Genomic DNA, 23,257 nt, shown 5'->3' on the forward strand with positions numbered 1-23,257 from the left:
TCAATAATTAATAACCAAAGGAAGGACAGAATAAGGATAGAGATGCTTTAAAAGACATAGAGTCATTTAATGAATGTTTTACGTCTGCATCTTTATCACTAGGAATAAAGTATAATGTATTTCTGTTCTCTTTCCTAGCTTGAAAAGCATGATAACAATAGCAACAATGGCCCATCATATTCATATATTGTACAAGATAAAGGAAAAGGTGATACTATTCTTATGGTTCTTTGGCATCATCTAAGCCAATCTTTCAATCTGTAATGAGGTATGACTCTAATATTCTGAAAGCTCTTGGTGTGCTATTAACTAAGGCATTTGCATTTCAATTTGATGATTTAAAGCATAGTTTAATGACACTGAAATATCTCTGAAATTAAATCATCATGCTACTCTTTAACGATTCATTCATACTTACTCATTCAGTACTAAAAGCAGCCACTATTGTCAGCCATATGGATTATTCTTTGCATTACGCAAAGACCAAATGCTGGGTCTCAAATAGCAAAACTGAACACTGAATAATTTTGTGAATCATGATTTTACTGTCAGTCTCAAGGTAGTTTGTGTTATGTGTACAAAATGCTTATGTGTCATCCCACATTGTGTGTCACAGTGTGGTATGCAAATTTTCCCTAACACACCCAATTTCACCAGCACATCCTCCATTTATTATGCTGATGAAGCTCCGATACCATGCTGAGAGCTCAAAATACCCTTTACAGCAACATCAAATTGTACTTTCATTTTCAGAGAACAATCCTTTCACAAAAGAAGCGCATGTACAGTCCCCATTCTGGATTACTAGGCCAAGATTTACACTGTGGGTATGTAGTTTCCTTGGCAACATAGCATGTCGCAAGCCTGAGACACAACCGATATGGAAGCCATCAACAGAGAGGATTGCCCAAAAGGAAAAACAGAAGATGGAACAAATTTCGAAAGTGTAATTGGAAGCCAAAGAGGGACAATAACTGGACACCAACCAGAACAGCCTAAAAACACTGAAATGTCTACAGAAATGTCTACCATAATAATAATACTGATAACCAAGGAAGGGACAGAACAAGGACAGCGATTTGATAAAAGACAGGGAGTCATTTTATAAATGTTTTACTCCAGTATCTTTTTCACTGGGAATTATGTTATAAGGTTTTTTTTTGTTTGTTCTCTTTTCCAGCTTTAGAACTTCCCATATACTGTATATTACTTCAATCCTTTTACTGCATCACTTTTTTTTTGGATTTATGTGCATTATTGTGTGTGATACTGAGGGATTATTTCCACCGTACCTTCATATTTCCTGCTAGATATTCATTTCCATATACTAGATCTATGTGTGACATTTCGTTATTGAATTCTAAGAATCATTGATAATCAATTCGATAATAACGTCTTAAGAATTATGAACACTCTGCAGAAGCTGTAGCAACAAAAATGCTTATTGCTCTTAACAATGGTCTTTAGTGCTGATCTAAACATGTGATGTAACATGAACAATGGCCACAGTGGAGGCCTGAAACAAACATGATGTTACATGCACTTCTGTCAGAGGTACTAGTGCAAATGTATTAAAAACAAAATAAAGAAAAGGGCTATGTCGGGGGCAAACAAAAGACAACAATTTAAGAATAATAATTTCAACAATATAACAATGGCTCTTACCTTCACTGCAGTCTTTCCCTTGGAACCCTGTTTCGGAGCAGTCACAGATGGGTTCGTCGTTGACAATGCTGCACACTCCCCCATTCAGGCAAACATGGTCTGCTTCACAAATGTCACTGTTGATCCCCTCACTACCAATTATCGTCGGCTCCGAACTGTTCACCTTCAAATTGGTTATCCATCCTTTGTATGGAACCTGATCTTTGATGGACGCAGACGTGAGCCTCAGGGCTACTGATCGCAGTTCTGGAGGTATCCCCCCTAAGAATAAATGACTGAAAACAGTCATGTCCCTTCTTTTAGACTTCACTTCCACCCACTTGATTTCTTCATCCACAATTAAAGTGGTGTTTTTGAAATTCCTGCGCACCGTAACTGCATGCCAGCGGCTGTCATTGACCGCAGTATCGGACAGTACAGTAGCAGGCTCGGCACAGAAGATCGAGAAGCGCAGACTGAGTCTACCGTTATGAAGCAAAAGTTCCAAGAAGTCACAGAATCCCTCGTCGTCGAAGTACACTAAAAGTCCGTGTGAGCTTTTTGTTTTCATGTTGAAACTCATCTCGCTTTCACAGCAAGCATTCCACATTGGAAACCTCGCCCACTGGCCTTCAGCACCAGTGAACTCCATGCTAGCCCCTATGTCAACCAGGCAACAAACCAGCATGCCTATCCAAATTATATGCACACTACTGCGCATAGAGAAGATCATGGTGAATTCAAAAAAAGTGATAACAAGACTAATCTAAAATGGTATATAATTAATTGTTTTAGTTTTACAGTCTTAAAACTGAAATGGGTTCTTTGTGACAGCTACAAATTCGTGCTAATTTTCCTTTACTCATTGTTCTCAAAAAAAAAAACAAAAAAACAGAAGGCTTGCGATTTGGATAATCTTAGTGAATGTAAACAGCGTATAACTGGAGTATTAGCCACTGTAATCAATGTAGCAAATGTTTAGCTAAAATATGAACAATTCTAAATAAATCTACTAAAAATGTAGGCAGATTTGAGATTCCTTAAATGGAATATTAACAGACTGTAGTTGAGCATTTATCAAGGTATCCATCACAGGAAGTCACATATATACACGGTGCTTTCAAGTAAATTAGGCCACCATGGGTCAAATAAATAGATTAACTAATAGTCATTGTGTTGGCCAAGTATCATGCAAATAAGAAAAAAGAAACTTCTCAAAGTGAGGTTAAAATTCAGGCCCCCGTAGGGCCTTCAGTGCTCACAATCTCGCTAATCACATCCAGTTTGTCATACTGATCCGCAATCTGAAAAGAATAAGAAACAAACTTCTTAAAATGAATTCTTAAATTTAGAAATAGAATATTTATGACACATGTATGGAAAACACTCAGGTAAATAATGGTATGACCAACAGTGATAAATAATGACCAGCCAACATTTAGTTCATTTATTATTATTATTATTATTATTATTATTATTATTATTATTATTATTATTATAAATTATTTTTTGAATGGTTTAACCAGTGAAAAAAGTTTAAATCATTAAAATTTGTAGTGTTAACTAAAGATGCTTAGGAGCTGAGAAGTTTCTATACCACAAACCCCTGAAGTCTATACTCTACACTCTATACCCCACAGTCTGTACTTTATATGCTACAGTCTCCACAGTCTATACTCTACACTCTACACCCCACAGTCTGTACTCTATACCACAAACCCCTGAAGTCTATACTCTACACTCTATACCCCACAGTCTGTACTTTATATGCTACAGTCTCCACAGTCTATACTCTACACTCTACACCCCACAGTCTGTACTCTATACCACAAACCCCTGAAGTCTATACTCTACACTCTATACCCCACAGTCTGTACTTTATATGCTACAGTCTCCACAGTCTATACTCTACACTCTATACCTCACAGTCTGTACTCTATACTCCACAGTCTGTACTTTATACTCTACACTCCACAGTCTATACTCTATACCACAAACCCCTGAAGTCTATACTCTACACTCTATACCCCACAGTCTGTACTTTATATGCTACAGTCTCCACAGTCTATACTCTACACTCTATACCCCACAGTCTGTAGTTTATATGCTACAGTCTCCACAGTCTATACTCTACACTCTATACCTCACAGTCTGTACTCTATACCACAAACCCCTGAAGTCTATACTCTACACTCTATACCCCACAGTCTGTACTTTATACGCTACACTCCACAGTCTATACTCTACACTCTATACCTCACAGTCTATACTCTATACTCCACAGTCTGTACTTTATACTCTACACTCCACAGTCTATACTCTATACTCTACACTCCACAGTCTGTACTCTATACTCTACACTCCACAGTCTATACTCTACACTCTACACTCCACAGTCTATACTCTACACTCTACACTCCACAGTCTATACTCTACACTCTATACCCCTCAGTCTATACTCTACACTCTATACCCCTCAGTCTATACTCTACACTCCACAGTCTATACTCTACACTCTACACCCCACAGTCTGTACCCTACACTCTACACCCCACAGTTTGTACCCTATACTCTACACCCCACAGTCTGTACCCTATACTCTACACTCCACAGTCTGTACTCTACACTCCACAGTCTATACTCTACACTCCACATTCTGTACACTACACTCCACAGTCTATACTCTACACTCTATACCCCACAGTCTATACTCTACACTCTATACCCCACAGTCTATACTCTACACTCTATACCCCACAGTCTATACTCTACACTCTATACCCCACAGTCTGTACTCTATACCCCACAGTCTATACTCTACACTCTTCACCCCACAGTCTGTACTCTATACTCTACACTCCACAGTCTATACTCTACACTCTTCACCCCACAGTGTGTACTCTATACTCTACACCCCACAGTCTGTACTCTATACTCTACACCCCACAGTCTATACTCTATACTCTACACTCCACAGTCTATGCTCTACACTCTACACCCCACAGTCTGTACTCTACACTCTACACCCCACAGTCTGTACTCTACACCCCACAGTCTGTACTCTACACTCTACACCCCACAGTCTGTACTCTACACTCTACACCCCACAGTCTGTACTCTACACTCTACACCCCACAGTCTGTACTCTACACCCCACAGTCTGTACTCTACATTTCACAGCTTATGTGATGAATGCATTCACAAATGCATTACTCACGTGTTTGAAGGGAATATATATATATATATAAATAAAATTCTACTGAGATATTTTGGTATTTTTGGTCATTTAATTGTCTTAAATTCACTTTTGTATAAAGGCTCCTCAGAATTAACACTATTCAGTTACACTGTTCAAAAACAAATCAGCTTTTCTATTTAACACTTTAAAATGAACACTTTAACTTTTTAACATAGCCTACATAATTAATAAAACTATGTTAATAATACACATAGCTGTGAAGTCACGTTCACATGATTATTGATTGTATATGAGTTTTCAGGTTTTCTATTAATTATTTTTTTACAGTTACCTTTAAAAAATACAAAAAAAAAAACATGATATATGTTGCATTTAGGAGCTAGTTGCTCATTAGCAACAGGAGAAAATGGACAAATGTGTTAGCTCCTAATGCAATTATGCTCAGCATATAAAGAGAGATTCCAAATGCGTCACTGCTACGTGTCTCTCTCTCTCTCTCTCTCTCTCTCTCTCTCTCTCTCTCTCTCTCTCTCTCTCTCTCTCAATCTTACGGAAATATCCACTAGTGAAAAGGAAAAAAGCTTGATAGACTCCAGGGGCTTTGTACCATACAGGTTGCTTAGAGATTCTGCTTCACCTTTAACTTAGTGCCACTTTTCCCCTCACGTTTTCTAGCAGTAGAGAAACGTTTAGACAGAGCAATACGCTGCAAACAGTGTACATTTAGTTTTATATTAGTGAAGGAAACTAGTGTAGAATCTTAGAAAACATTACGCCACCTCTAGTAACTATGGTAACCTCTAGTGGCGCACTGTATTGTCTGTCATTTAGTATGGCAGTGTATCTTGTTTTCTAACAACTAAAGCTAGATGTTTAAATTTTGCCTCGTATCCGGATATTTCTTAAGTGTTCTGGTCAAAGTTAGACCTCGACCTTTTGGACACAGCGCGCGTTAGTACGTGCGCGCATGTGTGTTTGTCTCCCGTTTAAGTCCCGCATAACGGCACCGCATGCTGTCCTGCCCTCGGGCTGTCCGTCACCGCCTCCCAGCCAATCATTACGCGCTTTAATTCCCGTGTGTACTGTGTCAGGTTTACACGGCGGCTGTTTAGCGAGATCAGAGTCCAGTCTTTCCGATGGCCCCCATAAAGCATAGGACGCGCCATTACACACACACACACACACACACACACACACACACACACACACACACACACACACACACACACACACACACACACACACGAGACGCCTTAACTCTTAGAAACAGCAGTAATGTCCGTGCACTGGTGACTAAGTGGTTATACGTGTAGGATTTAAATACGTGTCTGATTAAATGAAACAAACGAAACGGAGCGTTTTTCTGAAATATCATAACGGAAACGCGTGTGGTCCAAAATTCTCACGAAATTGCGTCATGCACACGTTGTGAAGCGTCTCTGAAAATAACCGTTATACAAAACAGAACCGGGTGTTGTAAATGTCTCATATGCTCTGATTGAAATCAGTGCAGGTGGATTAGTCAATTCTACATCTTTAGGTGAAAGAGAGTGCAAAGCCCTGGATCTCTCAGCCTGCCTCTGTCTGGGAGCTGCTGCTGTACGATAGATAACAAATGATGGAGAGCAGGGAAATATATGGTTTCGTCAATTAATGCGCAAAACTACACATGTCGGTCGTAAAAAAAACACTGTAAAGTGAGGATTGGAATACATACAAGCCAGAGTTAATAAAACACAGCTCTGACACTACTCTGCCATGCGTTTGGCTGGATGGAGATCGGAGACATTTCTCTTGAGAAAGCACAGTGCTGAAAAACAACTGCACACAACCTGAGACAAATGCAAACGGAAGTGCTTTTTACCTTGAGACAAAGTCCATCGTGTGATCCTTTGATATGCCAGCTTCAGCGACGAGGCGTGTAGATCTCCGCATCAATCTGGATTGTTTTCTGTGTTCGTTTTGTTTTTAATCTGGCTGAAAAATACCACAGCTTCGGAAACGCAAAAGAAATCAGAGAGGCGCAATTTTGTATGCGGATCCCCCTAAAAGTGCAGATGGATTTAGAAATTTAGAGCCAATAATACCGCATTAGAATCGTGTACAAAACAGTTCATTCGGTACAAAATTATTTACACTTCGCACGGATGTAAAAGAGAAGATCCCGCACGGTGTTTTGCGGTCGAGGTGTTTTCTCAGCCGAGCTTCGCCAGGCACCGTCAGCACACGGAGACATGCAGTCACGTGATCTGCTCCATTAGAGGTCTGATGGAGGTGGGCGGGGTCGGAAAGCTGGGAGGGGCGTGGTTGCTGCAGCACCACGGACAGCGCCGAGAATATTGTCTACCAGCTCAGGCGTGTCCAGTTTTTTGTTGTTTTTTTTCCCCTCATCATCCTGTTCTTTTATTTCCTGTTCTTTTATTTCCTTTTTTTTTTTTTTTCAGAACGATGATTTGAAAAAACTTATTAGGGAAAAAAAATCATAATGTTTGAATTACCCAGCACAAAAGTGAAAACTACATCTGAGGTTTAATTAGGGGCCTCTACAGAAGCTGTCGTTTTGTGCAATGAAATGTCTGGCATAGTAAAGAGTTGCAAATGTTTTAGTGGAAATCAATTGAGGTCATTATGTAGGGTAAGTCTGACTGTCACTGGTGCAACTATTCACCTCTTATCTTTTTACATATCAATACATGCTTTATGGGGCATGTGGTCTTGTTTTGTAAGTTTTCACTGTTTCTATAGACACATAAGCAACATTTAAGTAACAAATGACCAGAGAAAGCAGAGAAAAGGTGCTAGAAAGGTCATAAAGCAAATTTTAATAATACAATATTTTCAGTTCACAAAATGTTCTGATCCTTAGTTTAAAGTCCATTCAAAGCCTCAGATACATGTCTATAAAAAATACTATTTTTGGTAAATCTTCACAGTATTGTCTCTTTTTTGTAATTTGACAATAATTTATTGATTAACGCATAAGCTGTGCCAGTTCTGGGCTAATATTTTTATCTATACAGTCATATAGACTATACATCTATACAAAGTACACATGAATTAAAGCATGCTATTATTGGTTGTAAGGCAGTGATGAATAGAAAGAGAAATGCTAATGAAAGCACATATAACTGTTTAAATATGATTACGCTGCACTTGAAAAAACAAGCTTAGCTACCTTCCTTTGTCTTCTAATAGGATAAATAAGTGTCTCAAATCTCTTGTAGAAACAACAGGCTGTATTATCAGAGTCCATTGGTTTACTCAGCTGTTTGAATGTGGGCTTCACTTTGCTGATTTTGCCATTAGCTGCCATTGTTCTGATACTCACAAAAGCTACATTCTATTCATGAGACATAGAGTTTACAGCAGTAATATAGAAAAGGTAAAAAGTTAAAGAAACCAGGTTTACTACTGCATATGTATTTATACAATATAATGCAATTACTTTAACCTGGTGGCTGGGCTTCAATATACTGAGATGGCATTTTTTTCATACAAGAAAACTTAAGCAGTTTCAAAATATTATTTCATTGAAAAATATGTCTAGCTTTACCATGAAACGTTGTCTTTCTTCTATTTCACTGCCACTGCTCTGTAGTGTATATAGTTCTGAGCTTCACAACGTACATGATATAGAATCATTAACAGATTTGATCATTATAAAAGGATGATGCCTACTGAGACATCCCTACAGACAACCCCTTCAATTCCCTGCTGTTTAATTATCTCCAAAATGTGTGTTTCATTCCAAAACATACACTTTGTTCACAATATCATGTTATAATGTTGGGGATTTTTGTCTTGTCTATTGCATATATCATTGCAATGATCATTTGTTCCTGGTTCTGCATTAAAATCACGTCACTTACCATTGCTTAATGAAAGATAGCCTACAAATTAAACATCACTTTAGATGAAACAATAAAACCCGATTTGGCCTCATTCTCTGTCTATATTTATCTCTGTCTTTATTAGAATTATCTTTGCTTTGAATGCACCAAATATTTTACTAAAAAAAATTTCTAGTATTGAATGTACCTGCTTTTGATAAATTTCACTTTAGTCTTTAGAAATATAGTACATTCATTTTCACTTCTGAGGCACTTTTATGTGACTCATCACTTCACATATGAAAACACTTTTAATAGCAGTCCCTACTGCAGTACCTGCATATTTCCTCATACAATAGGACCCTGTTAACTTTTCCTCAATGCTTCTTTCTATGGCATTTCACATAATATACTGTACACTGCTTATTAAATACATCACATTCATTTGACAGGAGTCAGAAAAAATCAGAAACCATATAAAATATACAAAATATGCATATACAATATCATTTAGGCTTATCATATTTTGTAGTAATTCTACAAAAACAAAACCGCTCATGTTATTTTGATAACTTATAATGTAGACACCTGTATGATAAGCCTTTGGCAATTGTTTGGCATATGTGACAGACTCTGATCTCACTAAACAGCCTGTCACAGGACACATGTGAATTACAGCCTGTGGTGATTGGTTAAGATACAATAATGTACAGAAAGCACATATAACTGTTTTATATGTGATGATGACACACATGACCAAACATACTTGGTTGCATAGTTTTGTTGTCTAAATAAAAAGGTATTTCAAATTTATTGTCATAAAAGCAGGCTGTATTATCCAAATCATTACTTTTGCTCAGTAGTTTATGTGAAATAAAAGGTATTAAGAGTATCAAGTATTAGTATTTTCTTGTATTTACTTTTTTTATTTATATTTTTCAGTGGGTGTGTACATGTTTGTAAGATGCTCTGGTTTTGTTTTTAGGGTGATGTTTAAGCCATGTTTATTAATGTGTATTGCCCCAGTAAACAAATAAACTAAACATTTTGGGGGGAAAAGTTACAATAATCTGGTTGCATAAATGTGCATACTCTTTTCTAACTGGGGAAATTATTCTGATTAACCCAAAATGAAGGTCAGCTATTTTTGTAGAATTTCAGTCACTTTTCTTGACTTAATCTCACTGCTGAAGTCATGGACTGCAAACAGCTTATAAATGATGGTGGCTCAATTGCATGCATGGTGGCTTAATTGTTGAAAACTACTGATCAGAAAAAGGGTATAAAATAAATTCATCACTTACAGAGAAAATGGAGCACCACAGTGACATTACCAAGAACAGGACATCAAAATTTATATAATGACAAACATAGCAAGGAGGCTACCAAGGAGTTTTTAGCATGTCTGGGTTATGGGGTAGGGTAGCTAGACGAAAGCCCTTTTTCAGCAAAAACTTTAAACTCAACCAACTCACCCCAAACCATGTGGCAAATGTGTCATGGTCTGATGAAAACAATTCCAAAAGGTATACAAATTCAATTATTCTAAAAGATATGTGCATACAAAAAATGAACATCACCAAAAGAACACCATAATAACACTGAAGCATGCTGGTGGCAGCATCAAGCTTTAAGGCTATTTTTCTTCACCCTAAACTGGGAATTTATCAAGAATCATGAACAGCAACAAATATCAACTATTTTAGGGCAAAACCTTCAGGTGTCTGCTAGTAATCTAAAGATGTAAAGGAAGTTTACATTTCAGCAAAACAATGACCCATGCATACATTAAAATCAACATTGAGAAGGCTTAACCAAAGGAAGATGAATGTTTTTGAATGAGTTATACAGAGCCCAGACCTGAATCCAAATAAAACAGCTGTGTGGGTTACCTGAAGCATGCTGTGCACAGGAGATGCCCTTACAATACAATGGATCATAAATGTTCTTGTAAGAAAGAGTGGGTGTGCATAATTATATGCACCTGGGCTACTGTACATTTTTTTTCCTTTTAATTAGCATTGTTACTATTGCATGGTAAGATGGTGGTGGAGCATGTACAATTCCTGACCCACAATTCCAGGGGCCATAGTTTGATTGGTTTAAACTTAGTGTGGAATTTCGCATAGTCTCTCTGTGTGGGTTTCTGCTGAGTATTCTGGTTTTATGGGTATTCGTTGTTAAATGCGAATGAGTTTGTCTCCTCCAAGGAATCCATAATCTGGCTAGGTTGCAACCTGAAACAGAATGAGTTGGTTACTAAAGACATGAATTTCTTACTATTGCAAATCTCAGTTCTAATAATCGGTTTCAGAGGCTCTAACCAAGATTTTCACTATGAAAGTGGGTTTAGAGGCATAAACACTATTACAGGGTATATTGGTAAAAGAATTTCATCATGCTCCAGGAACCAAAGCCAGCAAGTGCTCTTAAATTGAGCCTTTAGGAACAAGCAATAAAACAAATTGAAAAATAAAAAGCTTGGACAATCCTGTAATAGGAAAATCCACAAAGACTAAGCTACTGTATCATTGCAGCCATCCAATTTATGCAATACAGCTGAGCCAATGGAACATGACCATGAGTCCTATGGGGATGACGTCTACACAGTACAGTGCATTTGAGCTTGATTGTTATGTAGACCTTTGTCTTTCTCTCATCAGATAATCGAAAATTTAAATCTCCTCTGATATTTTCCATCATGTACATCGTGTATAATAGGTCACCGGAGGCAGAAGGACACATTTACATTATTGTGGAATTGTCTTGAAATGTACTCAAAGAAGGGCGTAGGGCCTTATCTGCCACTAACATTGTTTACTTCCAGAAAAAAATAGGTGGCAGGCTGACATCAGGTGAATGCAGTAATCAGATTTGGCAAACATTTCTCAGCAGCTGCAGTGGAGGAGATGTATCATTTCTTCAGTACAACACAATTCCTTTTCACTATCATTCTGCTGCCTCCTTTTTTAAACATTTTGGACAGATCAAAACATTCTACACTAAAGGGTGTTTTACAACATGTTTCTGTGATAAAAGATCAAAGTGGAAGCTGAGAAATATAGAAGTCTCAAAATGACTCGCTGTGTGATCTTAGTGCTGGAGTGCTTCTGGGGAATTCTCTACTGACGTATAATATTTACATGGAGAGAATACTTTGGGAGATGCTGTATGTGTCAGATTCGATAGTTTACTGCATTTTAAATGGAACATTAGTCTGAACAACAACTGTTGACTTCAATCTCACTGAAATATCAATTATAATCCTAGGTGTAAAAATTGTAGATCTGTCAACATATTTAATTAGAAGACACAAACAACAAGTGCAAAAATAAATATGTCATGAGCAACAAATAAAAATGTCAACACAATAGCTCTTAGGGGCAAATAAAGAATCGAAGCACCTTCCATTGACATGTGATGAAGATCCTCCTTTCTTTTTTTGTTTTGAAGTAAATTGTGATTCAAGTGATTCCTTTTTTGAAGCTGTTTCTCAGGAAATGGCAGAAGCATCCCTAGTCGCCTACAAATGTTAAAGTATTTGGGTAGTCTGGTCTAAATACCTAAACATATTGCTGAGATATGGCCTGAATTCTTGTTTCCAATAGTGTCCAAGTGCCCCAAGGAAATAAAAGTCTATTTGCACTATAAATCCACTGTACACAAAATCTGGTTTCAAGAAGAATAGTACGAGAAGCAGTTCTAGCAGCAGTTCTAGTAGTAGTGATAATAATAATAATAATAATAATAATAATAATAATAATAATAATAATAATAATAATAATAATAATAATAATAATAATAAACTTAGACCCAGATTATAACATGAGCTAACACGCTATAATATTTAAAGAGTTTCATATGCTATCCTCAGTACATTTACATTCCAGTTGTGCTGAAAAACCCATTTAAACCACAAGTGGAGTGTGGCTGAATGCTAATGTACTATTAATACACTATTCTGATAACATACCATTCTGCACAAGAAGACAGATGAGTGGATTTCTTTCCAGTTATATCCTCTTGAAGGCTGACTCGACATAGAACACGTCCCTTCAGGCAGCGTGTTTAATTGGATAATTTCAAGATACATATATGTATAATAGTGAAGGCAAAAGCGGTTTGTGGGATATTTAACGGGAAAAGGCATCAAGTCTGTTGTGTGTTGTGTTTTGGCGTGGTGTGCGTTCCCAACCATGATAAAAAGGCATGCTTTTGTCAGTGGTGAAGGCCATGAAGGAGCAGTGCTGTCAGTGATTAATGGCTGGAAGGGTTTACTGTTCTCTGGGTTATGGATTTCCTGTCTTGCACTCTCTGCAGTGGCTGCCTCTCATTAAACACTACAATCAAAGGAGGCCCGGCAAAGACCTGAGGCCAGGGAGGGGTGGGGAGGTGCGCTGCTCGCACAAGGTCTGTGCATAGGTGGTGATGGTGAGGAATGAGTTAACAGGTGTCCTGCACTAAACCACCTACATCACACACACAGGACCAATATTCTTAGATAGACAAATGAACGGGAGTGGATTAGACGCTGTCTGTAGAACAGCGAGACCAAAAAAACTTCCAGCCATGTACATACGATATATTGACTGAAAAAGCATGTCTCAGTCTAATGAAGTTATCAGATACTCCATAGACAGGCAAGGCATGGAAGGAGGAAATGACTACTAACACATTTGAGTGACAGATAGTGTCCCATGACAGCCAACGGCCCACACTTTATAGTCTTGTCAGCATTAGACAGCAAAAGAAGGATGATTCTTCTGTACACACTGGGTGAATGTAATAGAAAAGACAGAAATAAGATGTCCTTTCAAGCTACTATATAATATTTTCAAGGTCAAACCCTGTAGATGCAGCTTTCCCTTTCTCTCTTGTCATCGATTTTTTTTTATATTTAAACATAGCAACAAATATTGTATTGTATACTTAAAAAAATTCTATAAATGAGTGAAAATGTTTGTACTTTGCATTATTGATTAGTATAACATCTTGTGTGAAAAGTGGAGTGTTGTACATACATGTACAATTTACAATTAAAATTCTTTATCTAAATAATTTTCTTCAAATCTTGAAGATTAAAGTGAGTTCTGAATCCATGTACGCTGTCTGAACATATAGCCGAGATAGATAAAGTAAAAATCTGACCCTTATTCTTAAAACTAAATTTTTTTGATATTATGAAACAAAATTTATCAGCCGGTGAGCAGTACACAGAGGAAGTACAGGCAGTTACCCCAGATGGATTGCGAAAAAAAGCAAGTAAATTTAAGATTCTACAATCAGGGGGAAAAGCCCAAAACTAGCAAAGAATACATGGGTTCATTTTTTGGGCAAAGAGAACTCACATAATACAAAGTAATAGGAATCTGATTAAATGTTTATTATGGTAAGATACAGTACATGTAAAAAAAAAAATCTCTTTTACAAGCAAGGCATCACAGTGCATCATTGTAGATTAGGATATAGTATGATAATCACACAATATAGAATAAACTTACAAAAAACATTATGACTTTAGAATAGAAGAGATACAGAAAATAGGTTTTAAACAAGAAACCTAGAGTAGGCTTAATGATAAAGCGTCATAAGCTTTAGCGAGAGATAAAGATTCAGAGTGAAATGAAGTAAAAAGTATAGAGAAGCTATGGGCTTTGCAACGTGGAAAAACTCCAACGATCTAAGGAGAGAAAACATGATCTTTTTTGGAAGTTTGCAAAAGCAAGAATAGAAAACTTACATGGTGAAGAATATGTGCACAACAAGCGATGAAATGTGATTGAACAAAGGCCAGATGAGGGGACAGGCTGAAATATGATCTGACAAAGGTTGAGAAGAGAAACATTAATGAAATGTATATAATGACACAGAAGATCAATGGAACTTCAGTGCAAGTTGGGTGATCATGTCACTTGTTGGCTAAGTTGGACTGTTTATTCTTCTTAAGTTTTGATTATGAATTTATTGCTTCATTTGCAGCCAGATTGTGTGAGCAATCTTCGGGTGAAGAAGAGAATTTCCCCAGCCCTAGACACTACAAAAAAAAGTCTTTACACACACCTACTTGTTAGTAGCCCCGAAAATCAGAAATGAAGACTGAGATTGTGTTTCTTTTCCTTTGCTGTCATCTGCAGTGTAATGTAGCATACTGTACATGTCGATTAAAAATAATCAAATAGAAAGACTAAGAGGAGAATATATGATAAGAAGATGACAAGTATCTAATAGGAGTTTAGTATATTGCCACTACATTGCATAACTAGCCTTTGTTTAATTATCAAATAAATCACTGCAAATTTGGTATTCAATTTAACAATACAGCTTCTATCCTCATTACTCAGCTACAAAAAAAAATCCTTCCTCTACAATAAAAGTTAGCAGGTTTTTTTTTTGTTCTTTTATATCCTACCATTCTCTAAAACTTCCACTGTTCTGCTATATCGTTATCCAGAAGTAAAAGCATCTGTGTTTACTAGGTGATTGTATAAGAGCATTTATGGGATCGCAAAGTAGTACTATTAAACATTCATTGACATTCCTCTTGCTATAGAATATATTGTACGTTTATATGGAAATATTAAGGCTGTTTGATTAAAAGATGAACAGCGCTGCAAATCATAGCAGTGGTAAATATATTTTATATCCATGGCTGACTCTACCAAAGTCACCACATAACATCCCTGACATTTTAATGAAGCTGTTCAGATGGCAGTGAATTTATACATCAGTAAGCACAGATAAATTAGATGTATTCCCATGTTGCTGTACTGTCTAGCAGATTTAATTGTTTATAAATATGTAAACAGTAAATAAAGGATCCTATTTGAGCATGCAGGATGCCTATTATCCAACAAAAACAAATAAATAAATTCCGTGTCCGGGTACAGCCTGTTTTAACATTGACGAATGAATAAAAAATGAATAAAAAAGGTCCCAGTGGCATGTGGATTTAATTTTAAAGACCAAAGAATGAACTTTAGTAAATATGACTTTAATAGGTGTCTGTCCAAGTGGCTTTTATAATGTACTTCACTAGAAATACAGTAACAAGCTGTATTTATTTTAAAAAATTGTAAATAAATAAATAAATAGATAGATAGATAGATAGATAGATAGATAGATAGATAGATAGATAGATAGATAGATAGATAGATAGATAGATAGATAAATAAATAAATAAATAAGGTCATATTTTCTGGCCGTGGGTACATAAATAAACATGGATAAACAAGTTCCTAGTTTTAAGAGATGTGTGAATGCTACAGTACTTTAGTAGTTTCATCTGTACTATAAAAGATCTTTAATTCATGAACATTTTCCCAGATTCTCAGTTCTACTGTAACGTGTCTGTCTGTTTCCCCTTGTTTCTGTCTGCGTCTCTCCCTGATGTTAATTGTTGACCCCGCCCACCTATCTGTTACCATGGACACTAATTACATTCAATCTCTTCCCCAGGTGTTTTGTCTTAGTCCTTGTCTGTCTCTGTTTTGTGATTGGTTCTCGTTCACCATATATACTCTGTCTGTTCACTTCAATGTTGTTGGTCGTTTTTGGTGTTTGGTGTATGCTGTTCTCTGCTCTCTGCTCCTGTTCTCTGCTCCTGTTCTCTGCTCCTGCTCTCTGCTCTCTGCTCCTGCTCTCTGCTCCTGTTCTCTGCTCTCTGCTCCTGTTCTCTGCTCTCTGTTCCTTTTCTCTGTTCTCTGTTCCTTTTCAGTGTTATGACCTGTTTTGCCTGCCAGTTTCTGTTTCGTTCCATGTTCTGCCTTGTGTTGCCTGCCTGGTCATCTGTGTTTTGTTCATTAAACACAAAACTGCATTTGGATCCCCACTCGCCTTTTGTCTCACCGTGTCACAGCGTGACATCTACACCTTTGCCGTGAGAACTGAACTACTGACTCCCTGAGGATGATTCTGGAGATATAATGTGACGGAGTAAGCTAGATAACTATCTATCAAGACAGTAATGTCTTTCCAAAATTAAAGAACTGTTGGCTTCAGGGTTTGGGTTTGTTGAATTCCGGAAAAATCTGTTAAAAACCAAAATACTGCTAAAGGCACAAAATAGGCACTTTTATGGAGCATTTCAATAAAATGTTCGTAGGAATTTCTGGGAAACAATTACTTTAATAATGTTGAGTATGAATAAAAGGAGAAGAAGAATAGTGGATCTCCTATTTGTATCTTTGAGTATTGGATTTCTCCTGTGAGCTTCAGACACTTCAGGATCTTCATGTACATGCAAGTACGAGAGTAAAAATCCTGCTAACGTTACAAGCAAGCTTTCTTAAATTAAATTAAAAATCTAAAAATTGAGTAGACCTTCTATTTTTCTATTTGTATTACTATTTGTATCATTTAGACCATTTGTATTTGGTTGCATTCCTAATGCAAATAAGATAAGTTAGAAAACCTTTCATTTAGCTATATATTTACATCGAAATGGAAATGATAAAAAACACGACTGTAGAAATAAATATAGCAAACCATACAATATGCAGATCTTACTTGCTTTAAAAACTGACCACATTAAACAGACGCAACAAAGTCTTTTGCTAACTTTAAGTGTACACCACATGCTAAACACTTGAACCACTGAAGCAACAGAGCATGGGATTTTCTTATTGAATATTCCACAAGTCACAGTGCTGAAAAAAGCAACATTATTCTACCACAAAATAGCTGTATGTCATACATAAGGAAAAAGCAACACATGAGATGCTAAAAACCTGTATCCTTAGAAGCATGACCTGCATCAGCAGACCACCTCCTAACAAAGCTCCTCTCAGGAGACTTTCCTTTCCTAACCTTGACTGTTTCTGGGTTACATGCAAATTATCAAGTGATTTACTAGAGGTCACTGCCAGTAACTGAAACTCTAGTTAAAAAAATTCAGATTGAGTATAAGTTTGCCAGACTAAAAAAGCATGACTAGCATATGATCAATACAGCACTGTTACGAATCAACACCGAGGTGTAAACAAAATAAAATAGTCTACTACTATATATTATCTAACTTTAGAGTAAACCTGAAAGATTCATACTTTGGGCCAGTTTTATATGAATTATAAATAAAGTGACAGGAAGAAAGACAAGCAAACATACACAAATAAATTCTGCAGTGAAATAAACTGGAATTCTTCTGACATCAAGGAATGCAATTTTATGGCTTTTTTTCATTTTAACTTCAAATGTTATATCAATATTTATGGATGGAAAGTTCTTCATATTTAGAGAGAGATTAGACTGGTGCAGAGTCCATGCCTCTGAGGCCGCCAAATTTTCTGATGGTTTTTTTTTTTTTGGAGCATCTACTTAGAAAAATACATTATCTTGCTCATTGTTTGTCAGTTTCAGGATGATACAAGTAAATTAACCAATAGACTCCATCATCTGTGGTAAATGGAATATTTGACAAACAGCTATTATGGTATTAATTTTTCTGGACAACAACTGGAGAATTTGAGATTTCTGGAATCTCCCAAGTGGGTCATAAAACATCATCAAATGTTCATATACTGTATTTTAATGTCAAGTAGACAGGACCCATTTCACCAGTACTACCTTTAAACTAATAGTAATGTTTTAAAGAGGTTTAAGAATTGAAAACAAAGCTGAGCCCACATAATTTCATTCTGATGGCAGTGTTGGTTTTTCAATGCCCTAAATTCCTGACTCAGCCCTAACCCACTTCTATCCATGCACTTGGGCAGTTTCCAACTCCCACGTCTGAGGAATAATATCTGTCTATTTGACCTGGCTGATCATCGGGCAGCCAGATGGGCCTGCCACTAGCCTGGAACCAGTACAGAAAGTGACCATGGAGGAGTAGATGTATGGTTGGAACCCAATTGCCCTTAAAATAGTATTAGACTCATCTTGCCCTTGAGCCATAAGAATAAATTCAGGTCATTAAAGCAGACAATGTTGAACCACACAACCGCTTTCATACAAATAATGAGGCATTAAGAACTAACTAACCATCTGAGTTCTGGTTATAGTATTTTGTCCCTCATGTTCAATAAACCAATTTTGTTCAAGAGCATCAGGCATCATGTGGGTCACTACATTTTATAGCCTGTATCAAAAAAAAAAAAAATAGATTGATATTATATTACTATGGAGGCCAGGCATGTCTCACTTGGATTAAGAGCACACTTAATTCCACCTTTTCTCCATCTAAATGATCATACACAAACAGAGCACATTAAAACATAATGAATGCATTCATGCACCTATAGATTTGCTCAACTAGTAAGAAATTTGTAGTATTTTAAGAAGACCTAGGCACCAGGGCACAAATAAACAAAATGTTCAGGCCAACCAAATACTGGATGAGTTGCATGTGGTAATGAAGCAATCATAACCAAGCAAGATCAGCTTCTATCTGTTGAATACCGTCAAATAAATCACCCAAGAGTATTTTGAAGTGTTGCTCTTCCATATCCACACCTGACGCTTCACCACAGGATACCAGGTTTAGTCTGAAGGTCTGTGATTTTAGGTGCATATTTAAAGAAAAACCTAACCACCTGGCAACCTCATGTGATCTGTGCACAAACACCAATATCAGTTACCTGGAGTGAAACAAAGAAACAAACAAACAAACAAATTATTATTAATAATAATAATAATAATAATAATAATAATAATAATAATAATAATAATAATAATAATAATAATAATAAAACTTTCTATTAATTGACACCAACTGGGTTCTAACGTTCACTGATTTATTAAAGAAGATAAAAAGGAGAAAAGTTAAAAAATACACACAAATCTTGCAAAACAAAGTTATCTCATGGCAGGTCACTAATTAAACATACAGTAGGTCTATTTGTTCTGTATTTCCAGCAGGTTTTTTTTTGTGGTTTTCTTGCTATACTCTCCAATTTATACTTGTCTTTGATGAGAACACTTTGATTACTGAGCATGGCTGTGGTCTCGCACACAGTTTTGCTATCTTCAGGCAGCACAGAGTCCCAGAGCCCAGTCTTCCCTACACTTTCTACCTCAATGACTACCTATTTTTTATCAAACAAAAAAAGTCAGGCTAAAACTCCTGAACTAAAGATCTGTAAAGAGAATCTTACTTAAAGTTTTCAAATGAAGTAATTCAGCTTCAGTTTAAGATGGAATGGGAAATTAAATAAATTTATAGTGAAGTTCACAGTCTCTGAAAAGTCAATTTTTTTTTAAATCAGGAAAAATCAGAGTTATAAACAAAGATTAGAAAAGAGGAAATGCCACCACTTTAAAACTTGTGAAAGTCATATTATGAGAACAGACAAGTGTGATTATTTCCGATGAGAGAAATGATTCTATGACATCTTACCATGCTGATCTCCTCTTCTCATTGATTTCTGTTGCTCTCCTGAATGGATACGTTCATATAGAGGGTTGAAGTTCTGTAAACTAGTAAAGCATGGGCATGAAAATGGCAATAATGCATACAGTATTAAAACATTTCATTTTATAGAACATGAGGCCAAAAAAAAAAAAAAACAAACAAACAAAAAAAAAAAGCCACACAAGCCTCGGTAAGAATATCAGACACTGAAGTAAATTGTAATATATGTGAACAAGGTCAGAAGAAGAGAGGCAAAATAGAAATAGGCAAGGCTCAGACTGCACGTGAACTTCAAAAGACTTTACAAAGTGTGACAACACAGACTATATATAGTGGAGTAACTGGGATATGTGGAGCAGGTGAGCAGAACAGGTGCTGGTGGTTGGTGGTGACCAGTACAGTGGGAGGAGTGGCTAGAGGCATGCCACCTGTCACCAGCACTATTTCAGATTTTGGACTGTAAAGCTATAATTGTATTATTTAAAAATTCGTGGCATTAATTATAAGAAAAACAGATCAAATTTAAATGCATTGTATTTCATTGTTTTCTAGAATTGTTACCGAGTTTGTCAAAGGTGAATAATCATTGAGCTTTACTATATCTGCTGTCTTTGGACATATTAACTTATTACCTAAACATACATAAATGGTATAATTCTACATTTTACGAGAGCCATACTGTCTCCCAATGCTTGCATAATTCATCCAGTAACCAAAAAAAATTGAATATATTTTCTCAGGTTATGTTTAAGCAAATTGATTTATTTCCTCACACATTTTCCATGTAACATAATACTATTAATTTCATTCATTTCCAGTAACCTCTTTTTTGTGGATAGGACACCAATAAATTACAGGGTATCACACACCATGCACAAGTTTGTACATTAATTTACAGTTAGGGGAAGTGTAGAGAATTCACTTTATCAGCATATTTTTAGATAGTGGAAAGAAACAAAACCTAGAGGAAAACATACAAGCAGTAGCCAGACGTCAAGAGCAAACCTAAGACCCTGGAACTCTTCGTACTGCCTAACTGTGCCACATGCTACTACTAACATACTAATGAATATTTGCATTTTTCTATTCAAAGGTTAATATTTTAAGAAAGTTTGTTATATATGAGACACACGGTTTAGTGAGAAGCATGATGTAAGGCAGATGGGTGGCTCAGGATGAGGATGTGTTACATTTTACTAGATTTACACTTCAATATGTCAAACACCACCTGCTCATGCTGTCATTGTAATTTGCTCAGAAATATTACATGAAATCATCAATATGATTCATAATTGTCATGGAATAGATAATTGGTGCCTTCTACAAAATGTCATATAATAGGAAGCGTTGAAGAGGTTTACAACCTCCCTGAAAATAGAAAAGGTCTCATTTTATTACATGCAGATTTAATTCCACATAGACACAAAACCAAAGCCGTACTGCCGGGCTAAGTATTCTCTGGACTGTATATAGCAACAGAGCTTTTGCACTGACAGGTTAGAGCAATGCCAGCTGGCTGCATTTATGTCATGAGAAAGTCATCCACTGTTACTTTAGCATATGTTCATGAACTGGAAAAAGGTTTTCCATCATGACTCCTTATAAGGTCACCCAATCACTTTAATTTATATGAACCTTAAACAACACCTTGCTTGCATCTCTGATTGCACTTTAATCTACTTTCTCCCCCTTGTTCCAATAGCTCGGTGTAAATAGCACTGGTCAGCTTTAAAATAAGGAGGATTATCTCGTTGTGTAAAACATACACTGTGCATACAATAATCAGACAAGCAGTCACACACAAACATGCACCCACATAATCCTCCACCCTCCTAGTCATAATGCAATCCGGAAAATGTGAGCATAATTCTTGCAGTATCTGCCTGGACAGCTATCATTAGACTAGGAGGTTTCTAATTGCCTGGTTTGACTCAGAGAGCACATGATGCTCAGTGGTAATTAATCTTGCACAGAGTCAGAGGGAGCAGAGGAATTGTATCGTGGCTATGCCACTTTCCTAAACCCTGATGATATGCTTTGATAGTTTTTTTCTTTTTACACCATGTGTGTTCATGGTCACTCCATCACTCTACCCTTACTAATAGCCTTGCTGTAAACAGACACTGAAAGACATCAAAGATCATTTAGTATCGAGTCCCAAAGGAATAGTATGGAGAAAAAGGTTTTCTGCTGCCTCTTCTGGCCAGGATGAAGAACTGCACTTTGGTCTAGTTGAGAAAATGTCTTCTTTCTATAGCTGCCTCTTAAGTAAATATTGAAAGCTATAGTGCTTAATAATAATGACTAATATAATTTCTATACACATTTGTAATATTGTCATGATGCGGGTAAGGAATGGACCCAAACGCAGGATAGCCAAATCAACAGGGTTTAATAACAAAGGACATGAAACGACACACAGACTAGAGACAGGACAAAGACAACAGTAGATTCCGCGATGCACAAGGCAACGCGGCACAGTTAAATAGACACGGTGATCACAATAGGAAACAGGTGTGTAGACACGTAACGAGGAACGTAAACACATGCACGTGGCCAAAGTCCGGGCTGAGTCCTGACAGTACCCCCCCTCTGAGGCGCGGCTCCCGAAGCGCCTAATCCTGACAAAGTCAGGGAGAGGGGGGCGAGGCACACGTCGAGGTAGATGGGGGGAGCAAGGCACATGGCAAAGGCAGGTGAAGGGAGCAAGGACCACGGCGAAGGCCGCCAAAGAGGGCCGAGCGACGTCCACAGCCGAGCAGGGGGAACGAGCGACGTCCACAGCCGAGCAGGGGGAACAAGCGACGTCCACAGCCGAGCAGGGGGAACGAGCGACATCCACAGCCGAGCAGGGGGAACGAGCGACGTCCACAGGCGAGCAGGGGGAACGAGCGACGTCCACAGCCGAGCAGGGGGAACGAGCGACATCCACAGCCGAGCAGGGGGAACGAGCGCTACCCCAACGCACCGCGGCCAGTCCCACCTCCCAGGAACCAGGAACGGGGAGGGAGGGAGGGCGGGGAAGAAAACAATAATCCTCCACAGAACAGAAAATCCATAGGGGTGAAATACGGGCCTGCAACACCCCCCACGAACAGGAAGTGGGACGACGTCCTCCACGGAAACCAAACGTGAAGTGACGCCCCCCACCGGACAAATGCGGGGCGAGGTCACAGGACACCGAAAAAACAAAACTCGGGCTGGCGACATGGCCCGCAACCAGGAAGTGAGGCGGCA

At 37.5% G+C, this 23,257-nt stretch overlaps 1 protein-coding gene across 15 annotated transcripts in view; it reads right to left on the reverse strand.

The window, feature by feature from the left end:
- The window catches only part of nrxn1a (neurexin 1a), a 157,272-nt gene extending 150,149 nt beyond the window's left edge, over window positions 1-7,123 (reverse strand). For 13 of the 15 annotated variants that reach the window (XM_047817461.1, XM_047817460.1, XM_047817457.1 and 10 more), the window contains exons 1-2: window positions 6,708-7,083; window positions 1,666-2,948 (exon numbers count right to left, since the gene is read on the reverse strand). In XM_047817461.1, coding sequence (XP_047673417.1) covers window positions 1,666-2,377 — 712 coding nt within the window. In that variant the 5' untranslated portion in view covers window positions 2,378-2,948; window positions 6,708-7,083. Of the gene's footprint in view, window positions 1-1,665; window positions 2,949-6,707 lie in introns of all 15 variants that reach the window. The other 2 variants (XM_027177427.2, XM_047817462.1) reach the window with 2 other exon arrangements.
- Window positions 7,124-23,257: the final 16,134 nt, after the last annotated feature.

This window comes from Tachysurus fulvidraco, chromosome 8 (assembly GCF_022655615.1).
Source record: "Tachysurus fulvidraco isolate hzauxx_2018 chromosome 8, HZAU_PFXX_2.0, whole genome shotgun sequence".
NCBI classification, from domain to species: Eukaryota; Metazoa; Chordata; class Actinopteri; order Siluriformes; family Bagridae; genus Tachysurus; species Tachysurus fulvidraco.